General features: G+C 42.3%; 3 protein-coding genes across 5 annotated transcripts; 1 reads left to right on the plus strand and 2 right to left on the minus strand.

Annotated features, from left to right (window-relative positions):
* Positions 1-77: 77 nt before the first annotated feature.
* On the minus strand, positions 78-4,306 carry LOC307255613 (UAP56-interacting factor-like). Its single transcript, XM_080034332.1, has 9 exons — positions 3,816-4,306; positions 3,526-3,666; positions 3,243-3,406; positions 1,857-2,005; positions 1,520-1,592; positions 1,327-1,382; positions 1,080-1,154; positions 754-880; positions 78-578 (listed from the first exon to the last, which is right to left on the minus strand). The coding sequence occupies exons 1-9, from the start codon at positions 3,886-3,888 to the stop codon at positions 477-479; spliced, it is 960 nt and encodes a 319-aa protein (XP_079890458.1). The 5' UTR covers positions 3,889-4,306; the 3' UTR covers positions 78-476.
* Positions 4,307-4,704: 398 nt separating this feature from the next.
* LOC307255032 (deoxyribodipyrimidine photo-lyase-like) lies at positions 4,705-11,526 on the minus strand. The gene is made up of 10 exons (XM_080033631.1): positions 11,456-11,526; positions 10,894-11,222; positions 10,623-10,771; positions 9,388-9,570; positions 9,080-9,238; positions 8,488-8,686; positions 6,568-6,720; positions 6,246-6,367; positions 5,966-6,125; positions 4,705-5,880 (listed from the first exon to the last, which is right to left on the minus strand). The coding sequence occupies exons 2-10, from the start codon at positions 11,156-11,158 to the stop codon at positions 5,732-5,734; spliced, it is 1,539 nt and encodes a 512-aa protein (XP_079889757.1). The 5' UTR covers positions 11,159-11,222; positions 11,456-11,526; the 3' UTR covers positions 4,705-5,731.
* A 97-nt stretch (positions 11,527-11,623) lies between these two features.
* On the plus strand, positions 11,624-17,333 carry LOC307255821 (deoxyribodipyrimidine photo-lyase-like). Of its 3 annotated transcripts, none has more exons than XM_080034622.1 (10): positions 11,624-11,710; positions 12,017-12,381; positions 12,498-12,646; positions 14,610-14,792; positions 14,942-15,100; positions 15,634-15,832; positions 16,002-16,154; positions 16,327-16,448; positions 16,568-16,727; positions 16,813-17,333. In XM_080034622.1, exons 2-10 carry the CDS (start codon positions 12,108-12,110, stop codon positions 16,959-16,961), a joined length of 1,548 nt encoding a protein of 515 aa, XP_079890748.1. In that variant the 5' UTR covers positions 11,624-11,710; positions 12,017-12,107; the 3' UTR covers positions 16,962-17,333. The 3 variants fall into 3 exon arrangements, with proteins under 3 accessions (XP_079890748.1, XP_079890749.1, XP_079890747.1); XM_080034623.1 differs by having other exon boundaries at positions 11,666-11,710; positions 12,041-12,381; XM_080034621.1 differs by having other exon boundaries at positions 11,693-11,827.
* Positions 17,334-19,007: the final 1,674 nt, after the last annotated feature.

Here is a 19,007-nt window from a genome sequence, read left to right on the forward strand (position 1 = left end):
TCAGACAGATGGTACCATTTCATTACAAAAGACACATCCAGTGTTGGTTTGCATTCAACTGAAATTGAAGCTTCACAGGCAATTCATATATTTTATTGGAATAAACATTACAAAACAATTCATAAAAATGTCAAAAAAGGTATTTTATAACGTGCCAACCTTGCAAATTCATAGCGGTCCTCTGAAAAGAAATACATCTTGTACTACTGTCAACAGTTCATAGTGCGGCAAACAGTGATATGAACAATGAATAGGAACATTATTTTAAACAAACTCTTCCATTGACACTTGCACACTTGAGTTCACACAGTTGAGCACATTGTACTCATTTGTCACACGCCCTCCCTCCCGTTAGTAAAGTCAGTCGGTGAGTCGGGACGTTGCATCCATCAGAGAGATGGGGTGGGGGGCGGGGATCACTGTGAACAGGGGGAAAAGGGTCTTCTGAGCATTATTTGTCACAGTCTTCTTGCCGGCTAACCCACGGTAACAAATCTGCTGCCTTTGCCGCTCTGTGCTGTGGCCACACGCTTATCTTTCATGATGCGGAATCGCTCGTTCAAGGTGATTGCCGTTTGCTGTGGAGAGAAGAATACACCAGACAGACACACGTTGAAACACTTTGTTTGGGCAATGTTTAAGGAGACAATGTCGGGTTAGTAAGGGGGGGAGGGGGCATTTATAAAAGTCTGAGGCCTGTGCATTGAAGCATAGAGAAATCTAAAGTGTGTGTGTGTGTGTGTGTGTGCTCACCGGCTTCCCAACACTGTTGATGTCAAATTGCAGAGGCACTCCCTTTGGGATTTTCTTCTCCACCGTTTCCACCTTGATGGGAGCTGGGACTGCAGCTGGGGGATGCAGGGTCCAAGCAGTGGGAGGCCTATAGAGGATTCACACAGTCACTTTGAGGGAAGTGTCATGATGCCTGCTGTGAAGGTCATAACCAACATGTATATGTCCTTGTGTATGTTATATAATACACCACTTCATCTACTACTAAAAATGACCATGGAATGCATCTCCTAAATGGTGTTTAAAACCGCAGTGTGTAAAGATTATGCTGGGATTGTGATACTTACTCTGGCTGAGTCCTGGCTGTGGGATTGTCAATTGAAACAGTCAAGAGCCCATTGCTGGTTGTTGGTGTGCGCCACCTAGTGGATACACAGAGATATTGCATTGTGTTACACAAAAACAAACCACACTGCCCTAAAAAAGGGAAACAATGGTCTTTTTTTGACCCCACCAAATAATGAATGATATCTGTCAGTCTAGGCATTTAAACAACTAAAGCTAAAATAGAGACCGAGGTCTAAGAATACTCACTGTCGGGTTCTGACTGGGGGAGTGCGAAGATTTGACTTTTGCACCTGGGCCTGTACCTGTAATATGGAACAATGGACATGATTATAAAGTGTCCCAATAACAAACGTTATAGTTAATATGTCAACATCAAATCCATGACACGTTCAGGTTAACATACACGGAAAATACATTGAAGATTTCCCAATGCCTATACCTTGAGTCCTCTGCGAAACAGAAACGTGGCCTGGCGCGCTTCCCTCTGGTACTGCCGAGCGGGCGGCAGTGGTCTGTGTGGGTGCGACACAAAAGAGGTTTTGAAATGCAGCTGTGCATTCAGTGCAAGTCTAGCAAAGTAGCCACATAAAACATCACATTTAGATTATTGTTGACTCCTCTAAACTAGGTTGAAAACTAACTAAAAACTAGATTATGCCTCTGTGAAACTATGTGTATCGAAAATCCCCCAAAACAGCCAGCCTCTAGGTTTTAACACCCCTTTCCCACAATCCTCCTTGTTAACGTTCACTAGTTGTTATGAAAGGTGTTCTCACCGTCTCTGCAAGTGAACCGGCCTCCTGACCGCTGATGTGTTGGGGCCTCTCTGTTGGTCGGGCTGTCTGTACTGCCGTCTCTGGACCTCTGGCTTCCTGTACTGGGCTTCAGGGCGCTGAATGAACGGCTTTGTCTTCTGTCTTGTTTTCTAGAAAGGGAAGTGCAGTGGAGGAGAGAAACAGTGTAACCAAACTAACACAGTGTACAAAATCAGACAGCAAAAGAGCTGGAGGAAAATCAGTATATAAACAGTAGAGGGATTAGTTTAAAAATCAGAAAGAAAATCCATTTGAGATTCCATTTATTTATTTTTTTAATTAACATAAAATCACCAACAGCATCCACATTTTAATGGTTAATAAATACTAGGTTTAATCTATGAAGTCATTTCTGTCATTTAGTGTGATACTAAAAACCTTAAAGTAACGGGAGACAGATGCTATCAGTTGCTTCATTGTTAAACAGTTGAAGGATGGTTAAGCTCAGTGAGCAGGTACTACCCAGAACCCTATTTGTAGAATTCAGTGTGTAAGATTACATTCTTTTTAAGCAATTGCACCCCCTAAGTGGGACGACATAACTGTATATTAAGTATGTAAAACGTCACTTCAATGGGAACTGAAATTTGACAGAAAGCAAGAAAAACAAGTTAAGGATGCTACAGTAAGTTCCTTTCACATCGGCTGAGATCAGGCTTCGAAAAGATATATAAACTCTGGGATGACTGTGAAGAAAATGGAGAATTTCTAAAGGTTGTCTAAATCAGACACCGGGCTTTGTCTTTTTCCAGTCTTTGTTTGCGAGCTAGTGCAGACGAAGAATCTGATCAAAGCTTCAGTGTAAAACAAGTACCACATAGATAATCTGTCAACTGATGGACAGTTAGTTCACTACCTAATGCAATGTTGGACACATTTTATTAGGAAGTTGTAATACAGTAGCATTGTTTACATGTTTCAATGTGGCACAAAGGATTGGCTAACAGCTTGAAGGCCTTTGTTAGTTCTATGTTGGGGTTCTCAACATGTTTGCCCTTTGGTACAGACGCCTTACATCAATACAGAGACACAGTCTAAAAGGGAAGCATATCCATGATTTCTACATTCTGCTCTTTAACGGTGGAGTCAGTCTAGGCTCTGCAAACGTCATGTTGCCAGCTATATTGGGCCCCCCTTTTTACATAACAGTTTTCAGAACCTAGGCTTTGTATTAACACTGGACAGATAGCAGATCATGAGGAGATATTCGCTGATTTGGGCAAAAATGTGATTTTGACATCAAGCAGTGAAACATGCACAGACAGACACGCCAGTGATGGCTGCAGTCTACACAATCAGTTGTCAGGCCATCTAACAGTGACCATGGCCCAGTGTGTTCTCCATTACCTGGTTGAATGCTGCTCTGTTTAGTGTGCCGACTCGTTTAATCAGGGCAGCTGGACGCCTGGCTGCCAGTCCTGTGATAACCCCCTGACCCCGTCGTCGAACCGGCATGGGAGGGACCCTTCTATTTCTTAATTTAGGCGCTCCTCTTTGGGGCACGCCATCTCCTGGTAAAGATAATATTAACGGTATTAAACATTTAGTACCGAGCAGTTTTCTACAGCAAAAAAAAACTCAAGGATTACTACAAGTCAAGCACATATCAAGCAAGAAATCGTTAACAAACCTCTTTGGACAGGTCCAGCAGTCCGTGTCTGAAGTCCCTTTCCTTGTGTTAGACGGCCTTTCTTCTTGACCGGTCGGCGGTTCAAACTGGTCTGACTCCTTTTGAACTGTTGCTCTTTTTTGTTCAACCGAATGATGTCATCTGTTGAATTTATTAACACGAGCAATTATAAACAAGGGTATCTGATGCTAAACAGATTCAAGCTAGCTACTAGCACCCTCCCACCACTTCGTAGCTAACATTAGCTGGTAATTGGTAGTAGTATTTTAGTAACGTGTTTAGTACCTTACCTAATGACATGTCCACTTTATCGGGAACCGCTGCTTTTCTCCCCCGACCTCCTGTAAAACCACCTCTGCTCATACTTTAAAGCGACAGACAATCCCAAGTGCAAGGAAGAAAACAATAAAAAGTGAAGGGCCGTGCTAACTGTTATGCCACCTTCTGCGCCTCTGACGAACTACAACAGTCACGAACACGATCCTCCTCCACACATATAGACGACGCGCATGCCCAGAAGAGTCGTACCAGTGGTATTGTGGGAAATGTAGTTCAACTCGACAAAAACAGTGTCCTACCCATTGACATATTAAATTATGTCTATGGTCCTACCAAACCCACACACTAGCGTGCTCATGGAACTGGTTGTATGAACTTGCCAGGTTGGCATGTACATTGGCTTTTACAATTTTCCACATTTTGCCATAAAACCACACACGTACATTTATTTTACTGGGATTTCATGTGATAGAGAGACCAACATAAAGTGGTGCATCATTGTGAAGTGGAATGAAAATTAAATATGGTTTTAATTTTATCTTAGAAATAAAAAACTGAAAAGCGTGGCGTGCAAAAGTATTCAGCCCCCCTGAGTCAATACATTGTAGAACCACCTATCGCTGCAATAACAGCTGCAAGTCTATTGGGGTATGTCTCCGCCAGCTTTGCCCATCTAGAGACTGATATTTTTGCCCATTCTTCTTTGCAAAATAGCTCAAGCTTCAGATTCAGCATCAGATTGGATGGAGAGTGTCTGTCAACAGCAATTTTGAAGTCATTCAAGATATTCTCAATTGTATTGAGGTCTGGACTTTGACTGGGCCATTCTAACACATGACTATGCTTTGATTTGAATACAATACAATTGAGAATCTCTGGAAAGACTTAAATTGCTGTTCACAGACGCTCTCCATCCAATCTGATGCTAAATCTGAAGCTCAAGCTATTTTGCAAAGAAGAATGGGCAAAAATGTCAGTCTGTAGATGGGCAAAGATGGTAGAGACATACCCAAATAGATTTGCAGGTGTAATTGCAGCAATAGGTGGTTCTACAAAGCATTGACTCAGGGGGCTGAATACTTTTGCACGCCACACTTTTCAGTTTTTTATTTATAATTTTTTTTTAAAAACCACGTTTCATTTTCATTCCAGTTCACAATTATGCACCACTGTGTGTTGGTCTATCACATAAAATCCTAATAAAATAAATGTACCTGTGTGGTTATAACGTGACTAAATGTCGAAAATGTCAAGGGGTATGAATACTTTTGCAAGGCACTGTAGGTTCGCAATACATTTGATGACATTTTGATGAATTGTTTTGCAATGTTTCTTCCAATTTTTTTTTTTTGATTTGATTATTTTGAATGTCACAGATATCAGCTTGTGATTAACAATACTGCAATAGGTTGCTATACTGAACTTTCATTCAATTTAAAATGAAATTAATAAAAACTGTAGCTGGATGTATGCATTTGAGTGAATAATATAAGCCGTATGGGGGGAGAAAATTTAAATTAATAAAGAAAACTGCTGCTTTAACTTGTATTGTTTCACTCATAACAAACATAGAACAATTAATATTTTTTTGTGAAAACAGATATGTTTAAAACAAGTAAAAAAATGCACAACAGTGGCAAAAAACAATCACCTTAAAAGAAAATATATACAAATAAAGTTGGTTCTGTTTAGGCAACGCACATCATGATCTCATGTTGAGTAAAGCAACAGAGCACTGTACATTAAGCATTTAAACGTCCATAAAAATGTTCAGTAAAAGGCAGAGCCAAAGCCCATGTTTTCAACAAGACAAGCAGTAGAACAACAAAAAAAGAAAAGAAAAATCCACTTCAAGAAATCCAGCTGTAGAAATGCTCCCTGAGGTAAAGGTGAATACAGCAGAGGCTGCGAGGCATTTGATTCAACCTCAACGTTTTTTTGGACAGTACCGTTTCTCAAACTGTGCAACGTCAAACTTCCGGAGGCAGCCTTTGTAGTTCATGTAACGGATCTTTCCAAAAATGGGTCTCTCTCCCCAGGCACGGTCATGAATGCCACACATGGACCACATACAACCTGCAGGAGAGGATCGCAGTGTAAATAAATGTATATAAACATGTTTCACACTTGCCCAAAATGAGAATTTTAATCCATGACTTACCGACAAAGCCATTGGGGTCCTGGCCATCCAGCTCAAAGCGATCGTTTAGGTACAGAGCGATTGAGAGCGCCTCCTCTGGTGAAGAAGTCCACTCCAGAATCTTTTTGGCCCAGTACATCCTCAAGAAACCATGCATCTTCCCCTCAGTGACCACCTGGTACTGAAGAAGGCATTCAACAAACAGCAGTAAGAAGCAACGCCCAACACGCACTAGACAGCAGGTACATTTACATTGAAAGGCATTTGAATAATAACTTGTGTTTTAGACTAAACGTTGTACCTGGGCTGCGTTCCAGAGTTTGTCGTGTGTCTTTGATTGCTCCAGCTGCTCGCGTGTGTAGAGATATGGCCTCTCGTCTTTGGCATGAGCTTTTAGCGTCTTCTGAGCCCACTCATTGGCACCTGAGTACACACACAGATACACAATACAGCAACATTCAAAAGAAAACATCAAAAACCAAAGGCCACTTTTGAATCATTTTAAATGTTCACTCCACTTTTTAGTTTCAGACATATCAATCCATATTTGAATCATGTAATATAAAAAAGGAAAACTTCCCACAACAGTCAACAAGATGCTATTGAATGAGATCTCCACTGACCCTCCACGCTGTCATATTTCTTGTTGTAGAAGCAGAAGTTGTCGGTCAGCTCCCTGCGTACCACCAGCTCCTCGATGAAGGAGGAAACGGCCTGACCTGCTTTCTTCCCACTGCACTGAACTTGCATCGCCACACGCTGGGCCGACAGGTGGCCTGATGGGAGAGAAAGAAGACATAAAAAGAGGTAGATAAAGACGGACAGAGTGACAAGGAAGCAAGGGCGTATTGTTAGGAACTTTCTGTGATTTAGTGTCATGGTCATTTGTTGTGAAGTTAACAGAGGATGTTAACTCTGCAACTAAAAAGGCAGATTAAGAAAAAAAATTTAAAAGCAAAATGAGCTTTTTCAGTTAAAAGCAAGTTTGTAATTTATAAGAGAGGTCTGGGTGTCCTCAAAAGTTGACCTGAAACCTAGTTGTGGTAGCCTGGCTCCGCCCGCCTACCTACTTCCGCTCAATTTTCATTTCACTTCAGTAGTCAGTCTGGGGGTGGGGTGTGTTAGTGGGATTCCAAATTTTTGGCGGTCCAATCAGCGATCAGAGCGAGTGGCTGAGCACGATGACGTCGAAGTCGAGCTCCAGTTTCAGTTGAATGCTGCGTTCCTTTAGACTCTGAACTCGGAAATTTCCGACTTGGTAGTTCCGAGTTCCGACCTGTCTGTGTTCCAGTGCATCTGCTCGGGAAAGTATGGACACCTACAACCTTTCTTGTCCAAATAACTAAAAGTTAGGCTCTAGCAAGTTACCGTTGCCAGGTACCGGTAGATCCATAATATAGTGAAGTCGGAAATTTCCTATTTCCCTGTACAACTGAAACGCACCGTGAGAAGCCGGCTCATGGGCTCATGACATACGTCTGACCAAACGTGATGTGATTGGTTGGCTAATCCAGAGTGGCACTGGGCAGATCCAATAGTTTTAAACTTCAACAGACACCCGCCTCCAAGTGAGTGAACGTTTGCCAATTACAGCACTTCCAGACCTTCTGTACAAATGAAATGAAGTACGATGGTCTGGTTGGACCAGGCTATAGTTGTGGTAGAGCTATGACATACACAATTGTGTCATCAGCCTAAAAACAGACATTGCTATGTCCATATAAAGTATTGAGTTAAAGAGGACCTATGATGCTTTTTGACTTTTATGACCTATAAACGTTGTTATGATGATTCATAGTCATGCTTAACCATACTAAATTATCAAATAATGACTTACATGCATTTCGACGTATTCCCTGCTGACCGTCTGGGGTGTCTGTGCAGAGCACTAAACACTATTCTAGCCAGTCGAGAAGTCACGTCTTCAAAGCGGTCTACCCTTTCATAATTTGTGACATCGCATAAAAATTTGTGACGTGACCACGCGGATGTTTCCATGTATGGTAATGCTGTCACTTCCCTGTTCGCGTCTGCCTCGCGCCCTTATAGGTCCATGCTCGCGCTTCCCGCCACTGAAAGTGTTCCGGAAGGAAGGTAACCAATCACAACGGAGTGGGGATTGCAGGAGGGGGGGAGGGTAGCGGAGATGGCCGATGCACAGGCGGAGGGAGCGGAGATTGCCGAAGCACACACACTCAAGTGTTGACAGGATGTGCTGGATCGCCAAAATAAGAGAAAGAGCTTCCCGAAAATCTACATCGTTTTTTGTGATGTGATTCGTGTCAGGTTGCTCTATAGCAGTGTAAAACAAGAAATTAAGACCAGAAAAGTAGTATAATAGGTCCTCTTTAATATAGAAACACTGGGATGGATCATTGTGGGACACCTTTATCATCCATTGTGGGACTTAATGTAAACTGTTGCCAACAACAGCTGACCTCCACCAAACAATGTGTTGCAGGTATTGTACTAGGGTCAAAGCTTGACTGCTGTGGAAGTAAGACTTTGTAGACTCCCACTATCTTGTGCATTGTACTACTGACCGAAGCGGATCCAGGGGGAGAGCTGGCTGAGGGCTGTGGCGTTTGGGTCGTTGCGTTTGGTTTCAAACTGTTTGAGACGTACATCGATGAAAGACTCCAACATGGCCACCCCTGCCTTGGTGCCTGGCTTAGCCCACTCCGTCTCTCCGACCGCTCTGTCCACCTGCAGGGAGGCTAGGGTTTTACCCCAGTCTACTGGCTGTGGGAGGGAAGGTGGGAGAAGAGAGAAACATTCAGCAGAGGTCACAGCACACAGTTAAGAGCTAAAATTAACACTCTGGTCTCATAGGGAACTGCATACTTCAAACGTTAAGCAGGTTCTGAGTCATTCCCCTAGTTTAAGCATAGGAAACTCAACCCAGTAACGTTAAAATGAAGGGCTTTTGCAGCAGTCTGGTTTCAAACCCCCCCTCCCCATCAATTGGCTCACTGACATCTAACTTTCCCTTGTATTGATCTAACAAACACTTCCAAAGCAAAGAACATTTTAGGAGAACTATGGTTTCGTTTTCTTAACCAATCCAAAATGTGACATAAAAACAGTGTTTTCCTTATAATAGCAGGGTGACTTCTTTCTGACTGCTGCACTTACTTTGGCTGTCTTTGTAGCTGTGTGGGGGTGTTTCTCTACCGGAGGAAAATCAGTGTGGAACTCTGGCAGAAGCTTGGTGATTTTTCCTCTGATTGTCCTGGCAGCGTACTCAAGTTTAGGTGATGCTACCCAGCAGGGAACAACATTGTGGGCATCAACCTATACAAACAGATCATGAAGAAATACTGATGATGGCACATGTGGGCACAAATACAGACAATACATACAGAATGAGAGGAAGGTCTATGACAATGTTTCTCATGTTTATTCTTTTGTGTACTATAATGAGTAAACATAATGGTTTTCACCTGTATGACGGGAATGTCCTTTGGAAGGCCCTTTTTGACATCCTCCAACCACTGCAGTGGCTCTCTGAGGGGGGAGAAGTCTGTCACCACAGCACCCAGTCCGTAGTCTGACACAAACCCAGGGAGAAGTTCCCCCGCTGAACCATGCAGCAAGTGGAACTGGATGTCTAAGGTTTTACATTCCTGTTTGGAAGGAGCAGAAGAACAGTGTTAAGCCTCATAGTTAGACCTGGTTGAGTGTGCAAGTACCTGAAGCACAAACTAATCCAAAATTGATTTTTTTAAGTACAAAGAATGTACCTACTACCTTCTGACCGCCCCAAACATTCAGTGCGTTTACATGCAGACTCATAATCGGGGTAACTAAACGAATAAGACTTCAACAGGACTTTTAAACTGCATGTAAACACCTTTATCCGATCTACTTCGGACAAGAGAAGTCTGATAAGAACACCTAGCATAGTGGAGACAGCCATTTATCCGATTTCCGAAAGGCCATATACTCAGACAAGTGACATGGTCCGTTCGAGTGTCTAGTCTTAATCCAATCTAGTTGTGCCATGTAGCTGCACTGATTTACTCATTCCACATCAAATCCAATGATATATATAACTACAGCTATTATTTGGTTGTATCAACATGAAAGGGAGACACCTCTTTGACTTGTGTAGGTATCATTTATATTTAAAATAATTGTCTACTTACTTAAAGCTGGGGTGGAGGATTTGGGGAGAAAATGGCAGTTGGGATAGAGATTCGAATCCAAATACCTCAACCACTCCACTTGTTCTCTTTAGTCCCTCCCTGACATGCTCTACAGTGACAGAGTCGTGCCAAAGTGAATGGACAGTCCCAAAAGCCAATAAGAACAGAGAATCGGAGCCTCGCTCTGATTGGTCAAAGTGTACAGCTCATGTTAACTTTGACCAATCAGAAATCACATACCCCAGCTTTAACTAGGGATGCCACTTACTATTCTTTTCATATCGATGAATGTAAAATGTTTTTTGAACTTACTACTGCCAACATATCCCCGAGGCCAGAGGACGAGTCTCTAATCGCTTGTTTTGTCTGACCACTCAGATTATGGAAGTTACCAGATTTAAGCCAGTTTAAAACCCACATTCACAATATTAAGTTTAAATGCAAGTGTTTGGTGGCATTACTTGATCTCCTTGATTTTCTAAAGGAATAAATATACTGTAATAGTTTTTTTGAAATCATAAAATCAATACCTCTGCAACTTCCTCCAGGCCTTTCACCATGAAACTGTAATGTCTCAGAGTGGACAGTTCTGATATGGGGACAACCAGGCAGAAGCAGACATGTAGAGGAAGGTTCTCCTTTACAGCAAGCTGCTGGGCATGGACCAGAGCCCAGTTATCTAACACACAGGGGGGGAAACACACACACAAACACAAACAAGTCACCTATGGAGATAGGCTACAGGGGTAAAAGAGATCTGTTATGGTAGACTACTGTTGGTGGCTGTTTTGGAGAGTTTACCTTGCACTCTGTGGTCTCTTGACATCCAGTACAGGACCCCCTCTGAGCCCTGCTTGATCTTCTCAGCGTCAGATATAAAACGGAGGCGCTTTTTATTCAACTTCATCTCCTTCTCCTCCGTCCTCTGCTGCTTCAGTAGGTCCTGCAGCCAGCCACCAGCTCGCTGCGTCTGCTGCTCAACCTCCTCATTCATGGGAACCTGCTTCTTCTGCTTGGCACTGGGCACTTTAGCAGCAGAGGTTCCCTTGCGTTTTCTGTCTGACATGATGGTTTGAGTGGTGAATGAGTAGGACGGCCAGACGAATACTGAGACTGGCCTCAAGAAGTGCCTTGGTGCAGGGGAAAGAAATGAGCTGCAGGGGTAAACCACAGTGGAACTGGTTAAAGACTCCAAGACACGTTGTAACATAGTAAGAGAAAAGACGAACACAAGCTTATGTTGGAATGCATTTAGGGCAAATTGCATTAAGAAAGGCAAGCTAGGTGTGCAATTAAAATAAATAAGCTAACAACACAGCTACGCAGAGAAACTACTTAATTTAGCATTGAAGACGTAACTTACCCGAGTACAAGGAAACAATACAATAAATAGTAAGCGGCTGTGCTAACTGTTGTTGGCTCTTCTGCCTCTGAAGAACAACGATTACAACAATCACTAACAAAAATGACAAGATCCTCCCCCACACGTAGACGGCGACGCGCATGCCCAGTAAAGTGGCATTGTGGGAAATGTCGTTCCACCCGTCAAAAACAGTGCGTTACAAAACCCAAAACATAGGCTACGCACCAGTGTCCTCGTGGAGTTTGTTGTATAAAGGTAGGTCATCAGAATAAAAAAAGCAGCTTGGTGTGCCTTTTGTTTCGGATTAATTCTCACGGACTCGCATATACTATTAATTTGTAGTAGTTGTATGTTGCACTGCATTTGGAGGAGGTAAGTTAAATCTTCAATGGCCAATTGAATGAGTAGCTTTCTGCGTAGCTGCATGTGTTGGTAGCGTATTTATTTTTAATTAAACAGCTAGCTTGCATTTCTCAATGGATTTTCTTGCTTGTGTTCGTCATTTCTGTTATTTTGTGATGTTTTGCCAACCGACAAAGTGTGCGTCGTTTACCCCTGCAGCTCATCTCTTTGTCCTGCACCAAGGCACTTCTTGAGGCTTGTTTCACGGAGATATCAGAGGCCGTCCCAGACCTTCACCACTCAAACCATCATGTCAGACAAAAAACGCAAGGGAACATCTGCTGCTAAAGCGCCCAGTGCCAAGCAGAAGAAGCAGGTTCCCATGAATGAGGAGGTTGAGGAGGTTGAGCAGCAGACGCAGCGAGCTGGTGGCTGGCTGCAGGACCTACTGAAGGAGCAGAGGACGGAGGAAAAGGACTTGGAGTTGAATAAACAGCGCCTCCGTTTTATATCTGACGCTGAGAAGATCAAGCAGGGCTCAGAGGGGGTCCTGTACTGGATGTCAAGAGACCACAGAGTGCAAGGTAAACTCTCCAAAACAGCCACCAACAGTAGTCTACCATAACAGATCTATTTTACCCCTGTAGCCTATCTCCATAGGTGACGTGTTTGTGTGTGTGTTTCCCCCCCTGTGTGTTAGATAACTGGGCTCTGGTCCATGCCCAGCAGCTTGCTGTAAAGGAGAAACTTCCTCTACATGTCTGCTTCTGCCTGGTTGTCCCCATATCAGAACTGTCCACTCTGAGACATTACAGTTTCATGGTGAAAGGCCTGGAGGAAATTGCAGAGGTATTGATTTTATGATTTCACACCTGTATTACAGTATATTTATTCCTTCAAATCAAGGAGATCCAAGTAATGCCACCAAACACTTGCAATTTAGTACCAAGAAAATCTGGAAACTTCCATAATCTGGACTGGATCATGCTGTTGGTCAGACAAAACAAGCAATTTGGAGAGACATCCTCTGCCCCCGGGGTAATTGTTGCAGAATAATATAGGGGAGAGTGGGGTGAGATGTGCCACTTTTTACTCAAAGTGACTTTAAAGTGAGGCCTTGACAGTAAAGTCTCCAACTCAAATATGTACATATATTTCAGGGTGTTGTGCATCCCCTGCAACAATAACTTTGGATCTGAATTAAACTGTTTAAGAAATATAGCTTTCGGGAAAAAAAGTTGTCTTGTGGCACAACTTGCCCCCGGTGTGGTGTAAGTTGTGCCACAAGAGATAATACCATGGGGTAAATTGTGCCATTGATATATATCTCATAAACTGTAATGCAAGACAAATCCATTAGACAATCACTTATTTTAGGTTTATTTAAAGTAAATATTTTAAAAAGATTAAATAATAATAATAATAATAATTTGAATTTATATAGCGCCTTTCAAGGTACCCAAGGTCGCTTCACAAAAAAGGGGGGGAAGTACAGTGTTTGTGTACTCAGGGGGATGGGGGCGGGTTAGAGGTCATAGGCCTCTGAGAAGAGGTGTGCCTTCCTGAGCTTCTTGAAGGACTCCACTGAAGTGGCACAGCGGATATGGAGGGGGAGCAGATTCCACAGAGTGGGGGCAGACGCACAAAAGGCCCTGTCCCCAGCAGACCTAATGGTTTTACCTGCAAAGCTCACAATGACAAAGTCACCATCATCATCTTTCTGGCCATCTGAACTCTCATCAGTGTGTGTCGTTAAGTGGAATGGAGATGTCAGTCTCTTCTGAGCTACTGTAGACTATCACTTTCTTTTGGGGACCAGCGTATACAGCCATGCCAATGGCACAACTCTCAGAAATGTACTTTGTACTAGCTGCTCCGCCCTTGTAGAACCAACTGCCACCTGGCATATGCGATTCCCTTACTACTATCTTTGTTTACATGTGGATGTCTGAGCTTTATGTCTTTTATTTTTGTTATTGTTATTTTACCCTAATTTTTTACCTACTGAATGCACTATGTACAGCACTTTGGACAGTGCAAACTTTTATAAATGTGCTTTTATAAATACATTTTACTTACTTACTTACTTATAACTCACCCTAGGCCCTCTGGCACAAATCACCCAAACCCAAGAATTTTGGATAATAAGCATGATGCAGCAGTTTAGGGCTGACATCGTGCTAATTATATAGACACAAAGTGTAGCATACTAAAGCACTAAAACATGTATCAAATGTTTTCAAATGTGTCTATAATTGTTCAGACACAATAATCAAAAACATGATAATGGAAATTTTACTTTGAAAGGCAAAAAAAACAGTTTTTTGAGCTTAAATGTTGTGCTTATATCTTATTCCTTGTGTCTCCCTTCTTTACAGGATGAGTCAAATGGATGGCTCTTCTTAAATATGTGGTCACATTTCCAATTTCTTCTATGGTTTTCTAGAAACAAGGGGTGGCACAACTTCCCCACTGGCACATCTCACCCCACTCTCCCCTATAATAGGAAAACCTCACAAACACTTTCTGATAAGTGAGAAAAGAATTACATTCATCATAATAAAAAATAATCCGAAATTGTTCATACTTAGTAAGGTGAGTTTAAAAAATAAATAATAATAATAACTGCTATAGGTATACAGTATAACATCTGATGTGAAATGAGTAAAGGTTTGGGGCGGTCAGAAGGTAGTAGGTACATTTTTTGCACTTAGAAAAATCCATTTTGGATTAGTTTGTGCTTCAGGTACTTCAGACCTCAACCAGGTCTAACTATGAGGCTTAACACTGTTCTTCTGCTCCTTCCAAACAGGAATGTAAAACCTTAGACATCCAGTTCCACTTGCTGCATGGTTCAGCGGGGGAACTTCTCCCTGGGTTTGTGTCAGACTACGGACTGGGTGCTGTGGTGACAGACTTCTCCCCCCTCAGAGAGCCACTGCAGTGGTTGGAGGATGTCAAAAAGGATCTTCCAAAGGACATTCCCCTCATACAGGTAAAAAACACTATGTTTACTCATTATAGTACACAAAAGAATAAACATGAGAAACATTGTCATAGACCTTCCTCTCATTCTGTATGTATTGTCTGTATTTGTGCCCACATGTGCCATCATCAGTATTTCTTCATGATCTGTTTGTATAGGTTGATGCCCACAATGTTGTTCCCTGCTGGGTAGCATCACCTAAACTTGAGTACGCTGCCAGGACAATCAGAGGAAAAATCACCAAGCTTCTGCCAGAGTTCCTCACTGATTTTCCTCCGGTAGAGAAACACCCCCACACAGCTACAAAGACAGCCAAAGTAAGTGCAGCAGTCAGAAAGAAGTCACCCTGCTATTATAAGGAAAACACTGTTTTTATGTCACATTTTGGATTGGTTAAGAAAACGAAACCATAGTTCTCCTAAAATGTTCTTTGCTTTGGAAGTGTTTGTTAGATCAATACAGGTGAAGGTTAGATGTCAGTGAGCCAATTGATGGGGGGGGGGGGGGGGGTTTGAAACCAGACTGCTGCAAAAGCCCTTCATTTCAACCTTCAACAGTTCCTCTCCTATGCACATTATTTATTGACGATGAAATATAAAAGGCAGACTTTTTTTGAATGTCTAAAAGTTAAACATGTTCCTTCCCAGCTCTAGATATTAAAGCTGCACGAGGTGTAGGCTTTCACTGCAATGCCCTGATTGATATTTACTGGGCTGAGTTTCCTAATGCTTAAACTAGGGGAATGAAAGTATGCAGTTCCCTATGAGACCAGAGTGTTAATTTTAGCTCTTAACTGTGTGCTGTGACCTCTGCTGAATGTTTCTCTCTTCTCCCACCTTCCCTCCCACAGCCAGTAGACTGGGGTAAAACCCTAGCCTCCCTGCAGGTGGACAGAGCGGTCGGAGAGACGGAGTGGGCTAAGCCAGGCACCAAGGCAGGGGTGGCCATGTTGGAGTCTTTCATCGATGTACGTCTCAAACAGTTTGAAACCAAACGCAACGACCCAAACGCCACAGCCCTCAGCCAGCTCTCCCCCTGGATCCGCTTCGGTCAGTAGTACAATGCACAAGATAGTGGGAGTCTACAAAGTCTTACTTCCACAGCAGTCAAGCTTTGACCCTAGTACAATACCTGCAACACATTGTTTGGTGGAGGTCAGCTGTTGTTGGCGACAGTTTAAATCAAGTCCCAATACTTGTCTTCTTTCTCTCCCATCAGGCCACCTGTCGGCCCAGCGTGTGGCGATGCAAGTTCAGTGCAGTGGGAAGAAAGCAGGTCAGGCCGTTTCCTCCTTCATCGAGGAGCTGGTGGTACGCAGGGAGCTGACCGACAACTTCTGCTTCTACAACAAGAAATATGACAGCGTGGAGGGTCAGTGGAGATCTCATTCAATAGCATCTTGTTGACTGTTGTGGGAAGTTTTCCTTTTTTATATTACATGATTCAGAAGAGTCATACGCAAAGATATGCCTGAAATAAAAAATTGGAGTGAACATTTCAAATGATTCAAAGGTTGCCATTGGTGTGTGTGTGTGTTACCTAGGTGCCAGTGAGTGGGCTCAGAAGACATTAGAAGATCATGCCAAAGACGAGAGGCCATATCTCTACACACGTGAGCAGCTGGAGCAATCAAAGACACACGACAAACTCTGGAACGCAGCCCAGGTACAACGTTTAGTCTAAAACACAAGTTATTATTCAAGTGCTTTCAATGTAAATGTACCTGCTGTCTAGTGTGTGTTGGGCGTTGCTTCTTACTGCTGTTTGTTGAATGCCTTCTTCAGTACCAGGTGGTCACTGAGGGGAAGATGCATGGTTTCTTGAGGATGTACTGGGCCAAAAAGATTCTGGAGTGGACTTCTTCACCAGAGGAGGCGCTCTCAATCGCTCTGTACCTGAACGATCGCTTTGAGCTGGATGGCCAGGACCCCAATGGCTTTGTCGGTAAGTCATGGATTAAAATTCTCATTTTGGGCAAGTGTGAAACATGTTTATATACATTTATTTACACTGCGATCCTCTCCTGCAGGTTGTATGTGGTCTATTTGTGGCGTCCATGACCAGGGCTGGGCAGAGAGACCCATTTTTGGAAAGATCCGGTACATGAACTACAAAGGCTGCCTCCGGAAGTTTGACGTTGCAAAGTTTGAGGAACAGTACTGTCCAAAAAAACTTTGAGGTAAAATACTGTCTTGAAATAATCAAATGCCTGACACCTTACCTTACCTCAGGGAGCATTTGTAATGCTGGCTTCCTTGCAGTGGATTTTCTTTTTTGTGGTTTTGTTCAAAACAGCTGTTACATTTACTTAACATTGACATGTATATTTACTTCAAGACTGTCAGCCGTTTTCTAGTGGGTTACTGTACAGTTCGCTGGTGCTTTACTCAACAAGTTATCATGATCTGTGTTGCCTCCTTATTAAACAGAAACAACTTTTACTGTATTTGTTATTCTCTATTTTGTCATTTTATTCTATTTTTGTTTTTACTAAAAAAAATGTTTACACAAAAAATGCATTGTTTTCCGTTTGTTATGGGGTAAACATAATAAAAGTTAAAGTATCAAACTTTTTATTTTCTTTTTTCGCACTTTCCCTATTATTATCAGTTAGGGTTAGCAAAATTGCCTTAAACAGACCTGATTATGGTGCGCTCCGGTGGCGTAGTTGATAGAGCGCGTACCACATTGGCTCCAGCCTTCGTTGCAGTGGTCGCGCGTTCAAATCCGACCCGTGAACCTTTACTGCAGGTCATCCCCCTTCTCTGTCTCCCAATTTCAACTCTGTACTATCTAATAAAGCTTAAAAATTACACAAAAAAAATCTTAAAAAAAAACAGACCTGATTATTCGCTCAAAAGCATACAGCCAGCCACACTTTGATTTCATTTAAAATAGAATTTAAAAATTCAGTATAGGAACACATTAAAGTATTATTAGTTACTATGATACATAATAATAATGGATTTATATCAATCCATTATTATTTATTATATATATATATAATGGATTTACAGGGTTCCAGGTTCCATTCAGTCACACACAGTCATACTGGTGGTGGTAAACTACCATAGTAGCCACAGCTGCCCTGGGGCAGACTGACGGAAGCGTGGCTGCCATTCAGCGCCTACGGCCCCTCCGACCACCACCTCAAACATACAGCAGTCATACACATTCACACGAGGCAAGGTGGGTGAAGTGTCTTGCCCAAGGACACAACAACCATGACACAGGTGGCAGAGCTGGGATCGAACCGCCAACCCTTGGATCATTGGCCAACCCGCTTAACCACCTGAGCCACGGTCGCCCAATGTACATAGTTAAATTCGAATCATTTAATCAAATCAGCACAAGGATGCTATTTTAAAACCATTCTTCAGCATCAACTGTACAACAAATGGATGACATAAAGAGTTGATTAGATCAACTCATTATTCTGTAATCCACAATAGGAAACATAATGGATTATTACTAGCTCCAGGGAGCGGCTTACATCAAAGATGCAAATATGGTTTTATGAATCACTGAAGTTGTTATTAAGGATGGGAACAGAGACCACATTAACACCATCTAATTAACTGCACCCCCTTCAGGTAATGTACACTGAACACTGTCTCACAAATTACAACACCAAACCTCTGTGCTATCGGCTTTTTAGTTAGTTCATATTTGTCTCGCAACACTTTGTTTTCGTGTTCAAATTGGCTGAGACCAATTTTGCATAGTTATAGGGAATTGGAGTATTAAAGTCTAATATAATATTCTGCAATTTTCTGGTTTACGGTCCTCTGTGCTTGAAATTGTATCTCATTGGGCTATTTGCCTTCCCATGCTGTTGTAGAAGAATTGTAAATCAGTTCTTAATAAGATGGGTGCAATGAAAGGACGAGAACAGTGTTTTTTTAAACATGCATCATTGTTGGAGGAAATACGATTCTGTTGCCCAAACCCAACAATCATGATTTAGCAGTGTCTCAATTCTATTCTATTTTATCTTGTATAAAACACAAAAGACAATGCAACGTTCATTTAATTGGTGAAGATGTGTGGCTTAACTCAAAGCTACTGTTGACATATGCATCTTATTCCTTGTGCTCCCCCCATCAGCCCAACAATAAATACTTGCTTATCACAGAGAACAGTGTGGATGGCAAGGACTTCCATATTTGGAAATTCTTCTGCTACTTCTCTAAACAGATGTGCTTTACCCTGCAATAACAAGCC

The sequence above is a fragment of the Ammodytes marinus genome, assembly GCF_949987685.1.
Source record: "Ammodytes marinus genome assembly, chromosome: 9".
Taxonomy (NCBI): Eukaryota; Metazoa; Chordata; class Actinopteri; order Uranoscopiformes; family Ammodytidae; genus Ammodytes; species Ammodytes marinus.